At 32.3% G+C, this 10978-nt stretch overlaps 1 protein-coding gene across 1 annotated transcript in view; it reads left to right on the plus strand.

Moving 5' to 3' along the window:
• LOC108532435 (low-density lipoprotein receptor-related protein 1B-like) overlaps positions 1-10978 on the plus strand; it is a 614569-nt gene that overhangs the window by 274106 nt on the left and 329485 nt on the right. The window contains 1 exon segment of the mRNA XM_017876508.1: positions 7732-7854. Within this exon segment, the coding sequence (XP_017731997.1) occupies positions 7732-7854 (123 nt within the window).

Consider the following 10978-nt stretch of genomic DNA (forward strand, 5'->3'; position numbering starts at 1 on the left):
TATGGAACAGAAAACAGTTTAGTACATTATGTGGTAGGTTTTTTATGAGTCTAAATAATCATTTTCCTTTTTTAATAGAGATATCCTTGTAAAATTTAATGAGCATGCAGTTCAATACATTTAAGATGAATAAATTATATTATGAATTTCCTAACACGTATGCTATCAATAGGAAATTATCTAGCAACAGCGTGTTTTAAGATACTTCAGCTAAAACAGTGATCCTACACCAATAAAGCTTCAGTTTTTTCCCATTGTATTAACATTGCTTCAATAGAATACAAATGCAATTGTATAAAATAATGGAAATGTATAAATGAGAAATATCAATAGCTGATAAAAGATAAAATTATCTTTTAAAAGAATAAAACTGAAATTATGTGGATGGCACAAGCCATAGCTATGGATAAGAAATGAGGAATGGAAATAATTGCCTGGATAGATTAAAAAGTAATATTTTGCTATATTCATATAAACCCTGCACTACCACCACACTACCACAGCTTGCCTACACTGAACAAGAGCCCAGGATATGAATAGAAACAATCCTGTTCATATTGTGAAGGATCTGCTTTTCAGGATTATACTTCTCTCTCCCTTCACAGTCCGATCAATATACGATCACATTTTCTATTTCCCTTCTCTTTAGAATTGTTCCTCTTGAATGTCATTGCTGAATTTCCCTCACCAAAGTCCATAACATTTTTACCATCTTCAGATTCTTAAAGCTTCCAGTTGCTTTAGTGAGTTGTTTAACTAAATGCAACACATGTAGTGAAAAATGCCCTGGGCTTAGATCTGGGTCCTAACATCTTCTCCTTTCAAAACTTTGGACTCATCATGAAAGATTTAACAAAAATAAGAAATACCTTCTTCATAACATTTCCATGATGGTTAAATAGCTACTTGTTATTGAAAAGCAAAACTTCCATAGCACTGTGCCTGACAAACAAATTGTGATACGTAACTTGCCCCTACAATTTCTCTAATAAAAGGCATTTGTTTTTAAAGTTACATTTTAAATAAATATTCAATGGAATAGTGCAGCATAATAATATACAATGAAGTACATAACTCTGATAGATAATATTTTTGGTGTTCTGAAAAGTGTCATTGATGTAGAATAGTACAATGTTATTCCTTAGATGGAAAATGGTCTTTTAAAAGTGTTTTCCTCATTTTAATTGACAGAACATTAAAATAAAACTGAGCTCTAATTACTACATTTTTTTCAATTTTATTGTAGAAACCGTAATGTTTTGTCTTACTGAGTGAATGTACTGAGAATAATTGATTGATAATTTTTATTAACTTAGTTGAATTAATCCATTGATTTTAGTTTTCTACCACTTCTTCATATAGCTAAGGATTACCTAGTACTTAACTATATCTTTGATCAAGCATTACAATATGGAAAGGATTCCTGGTTAATACCATTTTTTCTCTCTCAAGGGACATTGATATTAGATAATCTACTTGAGTTCTAAATTTTTAGTGTCTTTTACTACATTGATCAAAGTAGCTGAATTATAAAGCAAAATACATTCAGATGTCCAGATATGGGCAGTTTGTCTTATTATAATTTTCTCCCAATGGTGTTATTCTTTACATCTTTTGAACATCAGATATTAATAAATATTTGAAAATAGATGATCTATGTCCCATAAATGTTGGTTTCATATTGTCTTGTTAGACTGTTTTTCTTTTTTCCCCTATGGATAAAATTTAACAATTGAATAGAAAACCAAATCTCTAAGTAGTACATATCTCCTTTTCTTAATGGAATAAAAGAAACTAATCTTATATAACCTTAGAGTCTCTCTCTCTCTCTCTCTCTCTGAGAGAATACAAACTATATGACTTTATTTATATATAGTATATATAAACTATTTATATATAGTTTTTGTACGTATGAATAGATAGTATTAATACATACATACACCGCCTGACAAGAACACCATGAAAAATATTTGGGAATACTAATAATGAGATATCTAAATATTTTAGACTCATTGTCAGAACATTAGTCAACTAATCAGATCCCCACTTACTCCTCATATTAGAAGAGACTTGTCAACAGCCAGGCACAGTGGCTAACACCTGTAATCCCAGCACTTTGGCAGGCTGAGTTGGGTGGATTACCTGAGCTCAGGAGTTTGAGACCAGCCTGAACAGCATGGTGAAACCCCATCACTACTAAAAATACAAAAAGTAGCCAGGGGCAGTGGTGGGAGCCTGTAATCCTAGCTACTCGGGAAGCTGTGGCAGGAGAATGGCTTGAATTTGGAAGGCGGAGGTTGCATTGAGCCGAAAATGTGCCACCGCACTGCAGCCTGGGTGACAGAGCAAAACTCTGTCTAGAACAAAAAAGACTTGTCAAGTTACTTGGAATATACCAGCGAATTTCAGGAAGGTAGATATAAATACATAACATACTAAACAGAAAGGTACCTCTAGGAAAGAATTCTTAAGTAATTCTTAGGGATTTAGTGTCAGGATGTTTTCTCAGATACTACCGTCATTTCTTGTAAAATTTCTAAGCTTTCCTTTTCATTAACATTAGATATCTGGAACAAGTTTTAAAGCTTTCTTCTGTTATTCCTCGTATAAAGAGCAACAATTGTGTTAAATAATAATCTTTCCTTTTCATTTTCTAGGTTCAAAAGCACACTTTGATTTTTTTGTACATTTTAGGGAATGAGATAATCGAAACTAAGTAATATTTTAATAAGGGTTGATTAAATGTATCCTATTATTTTATGACAAATAGAATACATTTATTAACTAAGAAATAGCTGTAACTATTAAAACTACTGGGAAGTGGATTAAGCATTGTTATTTAATTGTCACAACATATATTTAAAATAGATACTATTGATTTATTTTTTATATATGAGAAACCCAAGGATCAGACAGACGTAGCCACTGGCCCTCAAGAAACACAGTGAGCCAGGGATAAAACTGAGTTTCAAATTCAGATCCATTTGACCAGAAAGTATTTTTCTGTGTTTAATTTGTGTGGCCAATTTAATTTCCAAAATTATATATCTTCTATACTTTTAGATAGAAGAAAAGGAATGTGAATCTTCTTTGGTCATTATAATTTTATCGCTGATGAGTTTTGTATTCAAATGTATATTTTTAATATAAAGCTCCCCTTGACTGCTTTTATAGAATCCAGGATTTAGAGATTTTAGGTTATACAGGACTAATATAAGAGACATAGCAGTTTTTATTTAATGTATGACATATTTATTAATCACATTATTTTATAGGTTTAATAAAAAGCTTTCGATTTGGTGATGGGACCATCATCACAAAATTTTCTTTCTTTTAAATCTCCCATTTTGAGATAATCACAAAAAAAAACCCCAAAATTAAGGAATTTCTTAATATAGTTATACACATACACTTATGTAAGTGGCTTCAAAGCAAGTCAAATATAAACACAGTCTTCAATAAGCATCTGATTCTGAAAGAGAGAAACAGTAAGAAACATTTAATCCTTGCCTCAGATTGATTGACATCGTTCAAAATCAATTCTTCTGAAATTATACTAGATTAAATGCATAATTCATCTGGCCTTGGGATCTCACTCTCTTAGCCTTTATCTAACTTTTGGAATACATGAGATATCTACTGCCCCTTCTAAACTACAAGCTTGAATATCCCTACATTAGTTAGGAAAAAAAAAGAATCCCCATAGTTTTACATATTTTATATTAACTTCGGAGATTTCTCACTTTGCCTGTGATAAGACATTGAGAAGTCAAGAGTCCAGGACACAGATAGAAAACAAGTTTTCTTTATTCAATTTTCAAGAAAATTCAGATTAAAGAAAGCCTGAAACAATGGAATTCCTTTGTGCTGGTTTTTATATTCTCTCATTTGCTCAAAAAAAGATACTTTATTAACAAAAGTTAAACTGCTAATATCTAAAAACATTAAGATGTTAATATAGGCTTGTGAAATGTTTTCACATATTATTTGTGTCTTTACTACCATTCTTTGGAAGTTCTATCTATCCACAAACTTGTACCTGCGCCTGCACTACAAATGATTGTTCTTGTCATTCAAACTACTAAATAAAAGCTGCATTCACCACTTATTTATTTAACTAATGTTTATGAAACACACTCTATGCCGTGCACTATTTTTAAGGTGGAGAATAATTTTGCTTCTGGAAGATACAAGATTGGGGGAAAAAAAGACAGTTTTCGATGAAGCCAGACGTCCATCTTCAACTACATATTGAAAACTATTCTTCATTTGCATTCCTTGCGTTTGTGATTTTTAAAAACTATCTGCTTCCTAAAAGTAACAGACTTCTTGTTGGTTTTGGTATATTATATTTTAGTATGGGTTTTTATATAATTTTAATTTTAATTATATATAAATAAGTTAGTGTTGAGAACAAATTTTAGAGGAAAATCTTATTTTAATTATTTATAAATAAATATAATCATGATTATCTAGAAATAAATGATATTAATAAGAAATTAATTTCCCTATTTCTACATATTGGGAAGAGTCCATTTTAAGTTGGCTCAGAATTATTCAGTTTCTTACCTGTAAAATTGAGATAAAACCTTCCTTGTAATTTTTATTTTAAAATTGAATAAAATATAATATATATGTAAAGTAACTAGCTCTGGGATTGATTCTAATTTTCATTAACAGCAGCTATTAATATGTTAATGATTTTAATTAATATATAGGTCCGTGTTTGAAAAGTAGTCATTAAAACATGTTTTAAAGAGGATATTTTACATAAAATATTTTCTAGTTCTCTGAACTTCAAAAAATACTATCATATGAGCTCTGTCTGGAACATATTAATGAAATTCAAAAATATGTTGGGTCACTATTAAAATAAAAAAGATCTAAGCCCTTCAGAGGAGAGATACGGAATTATTCAAATTAATTTAGATTTTGGATTTCTATTATGATAGAACAAATAAGCAATTCCTCTCTCTTAATATGTAGTATTAACAGAAAATATATTTCAAAGTTTGAATAATGCTAATTTATTTTAAGTACTTAAATTTCATATTCATTTAGAATGGTGTGAGGTATACCACTGAATTAAAGAATATATTTAGCATACAATTTCAACATTTTAATATGTTGTCAGTAATTCCTTATTTCTTACTGCTTAAATTCTTTATGTATTTCTCAAAATATGTTGAATTAATTCTAATTTTCCAGAATCTGAAAGCTCCTAAAATATTAAATATACTATTTCATCCTGTACAGAATGTGTACAACATAGAATAACTATTCATCCTATGAAGCATTGCATTTTTATTCCATGATCGTGGAATAAACATGACCTGATCTGGAAGCTGCTTAAAGCATTTATGTATTTCCTGTTAAAAAAACTCTGTATTAGGCTTAATTACCCTCTGAGTTAAGCAATTGATACTGTAGCATGAATTATTAGCTTTCTTGGCTTTCATATGTATTTTTTAATTTGTTATAAACACAATGAATTAAATTTATTTTTCAAGATAATGAAATGAGAATATACTTTAGGTCATTTCTTCTGATCAGTGGGCACTCAATGATAACCTGTGGTAATGTGTTGAACATTTATTGCACGAAGGAGCATTTTAGAGTTTTTTTTCTCACATCTTATTATCCTCCACATAGCACATCCAACCTCTGAGGCTCACAGTATTACAACCTAGTCTGTCACTTTAATCACACTGCTGGTATTTGCACTTTAATCATTTTATTATTTTATTGTATGGCTCTAGGTAGTTAAAAGCTTGCTATTTTTAATGTTTCAGTAAAATCTTCTGATATAATCCAAATGTTATTTATTGGTACTTTGAACAAACTGCAACATAGAATAATATGACCCTGAGATTATATTACCTATTGTGTTGCTAGTGTTGCGTTCTCTTTAAAGTTTGACACATTTATAGGTAAGTATAGTCATATGTGGCATAGAGATGGTTTAGTCAATGATGGACTGCATGTATGGTGATGGTCTTATAAGGTAATAATAATGTATTTTTACTGTACCTTGTGTATGTTCAGATACAGAAACGCTGTTATCATTGTGTTATAATTGTTTATTCAGTACCATAACATGCTGTGTACAGGTTTGTAGCCCAGAAGCAATATTTGGTATATAGGTATACAATTTTTTAGCACTGTGTTTGAAAAGAAGTCACTTAAACATGTTTTAAAGAGGACATTTTTACATAAAATATTTTTCTAGCTAACATTTTTTTTTTTTTTTTTTTTTTTTTTTGAGACGGAATCTGGCTCTTTTACCCAGGCTGGAGTGCAGTGGTGCCATCTCGGCTCACTGCAAGCTCCACCTCCCAGGTTCACGCCATTCTCCTGCCTCGGCCTCTGGAGTAGTTGGGACTACAGGTGCCCGCCACCATGCCCAGCTAATTTTTTTGTATTTTTAGTAGAGATGGGGTTTCACCATGTTAGCCAGGATGGTCTCGATCTCCTGACCTCGTGATCTGCCCGCCTCGGCCTCCCAAAGTGCTGGGATTACAGGCGTGAGGCACCGCACCCGACCATCTAGCTAACATTTTTTTAGCACCATGTAGTCTAGGTGCGCGGCAGGCTCTACTATCGAGGTTTGTGTAAGGATGCTCTATGATGTTGGCACAATGATGTGATTACACATTTCTTAATATGAATACCCATCATTAAGTGATGCATAAGTGTAAATACACTTTCTTCCTTTCCTTTCTAACCTGTAAGACGAATTGGCAATCTAAATTGTATTTATTTGTACCAACACCTTTACAATTGTTCAAGGATACAACACTACAGCTAGATAGGAGGAATAAGTTCCAAGGTTCTATACCACTGTGGGATGATTATAGTTAATGATGATATATAGCCTCAAATATCTGAAAGGTGGATATTGAATGTTCCCAACACAAAGAAATAAGAAATGTTTGAGATTATGGATATGCCAGTTACCCTGATCTGATTACTATAATTATGTTTACTGAAACATCACTATGACTATGAACAATTATTATTTGTTGATTTAAACATAATTACTCAATTTTATCTGAGAGTCTGCAAGGGTGCCTCAGATAGGTTCATGAATAGCACCTCTGTGAATTTCCTCTCGTGCCTGCTTAATTGATGTCTATCGTATACCTCATTCGTGCCTCTGCTCGTTAGATCCACCGGGAGAACACTTTCACCCTTGTGAACTGTACATTCACCTTATACCAGCAAGGCTGCTCATTTTTGAGTCTTCACAGATGTCCTGTGATTCCTGGAGTCCTCAATACACTGAATTTGTGGTGTATACTGCACAAGAGAAAAGAATACCCCACCCTTGCTCCCACACTCATTTGCTTTCTGTTTCCTGGGGCTCCAAAGCCACATTCTGAGAGCCAGTAGTCTACTTTCCAAAGAACTCAGACCTGAATACGATAGGCCTAATCTGGAAAACGATCCAAGACAAACACCATTCTGTTCTTTCTCTTTCCTCACCTAGTACCTAATTTCACTCAGACCTCTGTCTCCTCCAATTAATGAGAAACTTATCCTTATCTACCAATGCATCACATATTTTCAAACATTAATGAATTTAGTTACGATTCGGCAGAAATCCTGACTATATTACTAAATATATAACATACATAGCACATATATGTGTATGTAATTACATCTATGTTCACCTCCTGGAAAGAAAGTGAATCAGAGTTCTCTGACACATTTGCTTTCCTCCTCTTGCAGGTGACAATATGTGCCGAGTAAATAATGGGGGCTGTAGTACGCTTTGCTTGGCTATCCCAGGAGGCCGGGTGTGTGCTTGTGCTGATAATCAACTTTTGGATGAAAATGGGACAACTTGCACATGTAAGTTCTTTGCATGTTACCCTTATTGTTTATTGGGTTCTTTCTGGAGACTAGAAGCAGAAGAAACCAAAGGAATTAAAATGAGACTTGGAATGAGAAATTCAGATTATTACTTAGATATAATTCTTTTTAGACTATAAATTATTAACTGATTAATTTTGAATATACAGAGGAATATTGACAATGATGGTATCTTGTGGAGTTCATTGCTATGTGTGGTTTAGTAAAAAAATGTAAATAAGTATATGCCACAGAAGTGTAAGAGAACTTTAAGCAGTTGCAACTAAAAATGCGTTGTTGTTGATTAGATAGATGGTATGTTGACACACAACATAGGTCTACAATGACTTTAAATGGCTTCCTGATTCAGTTATCTGTATTAAGTGGTGAAGAGCAAGGAGGAAGGCAAAAGGACTTACAAGGAATTTACAGACTATTCAAATAGTAAATTAACTGGATTGATTGATCTGTGTTAAAGGCAATTTTATTAACTTTTGCTGACATTTCTCAATTTACTGCATCTTACTATTCTGATATGACTTTTGAAATTTCTTCTTTCTACCCCATGTGGTGTCCCTTAAGCACAGTAACACCAGCAATACTATGTGTGTATTGAGAACTATGTAACATTTTGAGAATGATTTAATCTTGAGTTGTGTGTTAGAGTTCTCCAGAAAAACAGAACTAATAGGATGTATATAATACATAGACAGATTTATTGTAAGGAATGGTCTTGTTTAATTATAAAAACCGATGAGTCTTAAGATCTGCAGGTGGCAAGCTGGAAATCCACAAGAGTCCATGGTGTGCATCTAGTCCAAATGTCAGCAGGCTTCAGACCCAGGAAGTGCTGATGGTTCAGTTTATGTCCAAAGGCAGGAAGAAACCAATGTCCCAGTTCAAACAATCAAGCAGGTGAAGTTTATTTTGCCTGTGACAGGTTTGGCCTTTTTGTTCCACTCTGGCCAACTGATTAGAGTGAGTTCATCCACATGACTGAGGGAAGTCTACTTCACTCACTTTACTAATTCAAGTGTTAATCTCATCCAAAGCACACTAACAGACAGACCCAGGATAATGTGTGACCAAACATCTGGGCACCCCGTGTCCCAGTCAAGTTGGCATATAAAATTAACCATCACAAATTGCTGAATAAACATTTCATGTATTTATTGTATCATTTATAATCATTGTCTCTTGTGAGAGAGGAAGGATAAGTGTAATAAAAAGAACTTCAGTTTATCAATAAGAGGCATCTTATCTCTTCTGATGTAGAAAAGATGTATTTTTAAAAGGATATTTAGAATTTAAGACATATAAGAAAATATATTAAAATAAAAGAATCCACTTATAATGCCAGTATTCAGAAATAAACCTCTAAGGAATCTTAATAGAGTTTCTTATAGTGATATATCACTGGGATTTATTTTTACTACTAATGATAATAATTGTAGGTGAGATTGAGTGAATGATTACACTGGTATGGATGTGGCATTTTATAAAACAATTTATGATTTTGTTAGTCTTTACAAAATTATGTAAGGAAGATACTATTACTATCTGCATTAGTCCATTTTTATACTGCTGATAAAGACATACCTAAGACTGGGCAATTTACAAAAGAAACAGGTTTAATGGACTTACATAGCTCAGGAGACCTCACAATCATGATGGAAGGCAAGGAGGAGCAAGTCATATCTTACATGGATGGGGGCAGGCAAGAGAAGAGAGCTTGTGCAGGGAAATCCTGTTTTTAAAATCATCAGATCTCATGAGTCTTATTCACTATCATGAGAATGGCATGAGAAAGACCTGCCCCCATAATTCAATCACTTCCCACTGGATTCCTCCCATAACATGTGGAAATTGTGGGAGTTACAATTCAAAATGAGATTTGGATGGAGACACAGCAAAACCGTATCACCACCTCATTTTATAATGCACAATTTAGACTTATAAGCTAATTGTTTTGCAAGTTCACATAATTAACAAGTAGAACATTTGGAATTTAGATCCCAAATTCTGTCATTTTTACTTAAAATAAGCATAAGCATCTTATCATGTAACCAAATATCTTTGTAAACATAATTTTTAATGACTGCCTTTCAAACCATTTATTTTCTTTTTAGTTGACATTTGGTATTGTTTATGATTCATTGTTATAGGTAATTGTCTGTTTCTGTTACCATTTATGGCTTTTTATGTATTTTACCATATAGTTTATGTCTTTTAGACATAGCAATTGGACACTGTTACATCTTCTTTGGGCATTTGGAATAATACCCTCAGTTTTAAATTATTTTATTATTATTTTGAGTTCCAACTACTGGACATGAGAACTTTGGTTTCTTTTCTACTGCTTTTCTCGTCTTCACTTTCACTTATTATAAAGTTAGCATATCTGACCAAGAATATGATTTTGAATTACCAAAAAATAAGTCCTTTTTTATAAAAATATTTTTGACATTTATATTTAGTTTGTTAATCAATTTTACAATATTTTTAGGCCTAGATCAGCGTTTCACTACTTGTATTGCTTAGTACTTAAACTTTTAGCACTGCATTGTTCATTTATTCATTTCACTGGTGTGTAGGATAGATGGAATATATCTTGAAATAACTTCTTCAAGAAGACTATGTAGAATACAGTGGACCGTCTGTACTGAACATTTACACTTTCCTTCTTGTAATTATTTCCTAAACAATATAATTTGGAACCTATTTACATAGTATTTACCTTGCATTATAAGTAATCTAAAAATGATTTAAAATATATGAAGGGATATGTGTAGGTTATATGTAAACACTACGCTATTTTTTATAAAGGATGTGAGTATCCATGGATTTTGGCATTTACAGGGGATCCTGGAATCAATCCCCCATGGATCTTGAGGGATGACTGTATATATTGTTGAGTTCCAAATATGCCTCCTTTGCCTTTTTATGTAAACAGCATTTCTTCTGAATATTAATTCTTGGCTGAACAAAATCTCCCTTTAAAATTCTACAAGTTTGTACCTATTGTATTCTGTAATTACATACTTCAGAATACAAGTATGAATTTTACCTTTCTAGTAAGGCTTTTTTTTCTTCTTTAGTAATGGAACTTTTTTTTTTATTATTA

Source organism: Rhinopithecus bieti, unplaced genomic scaffold, assembly GCF_001698545.2.
Source record: "Rhinopithecus bieti isolate Rb0 unplaced genomic scaffold, ASM169854v2 scaffold_10356, whole genome shotgun sequence".
Lineage (NCBI taxonomy): Eukaryota > Metazoa > Chordata > Mammalia > Primates > Cercopithecidae > Rhinopithecus > Rhinopithecus bieti.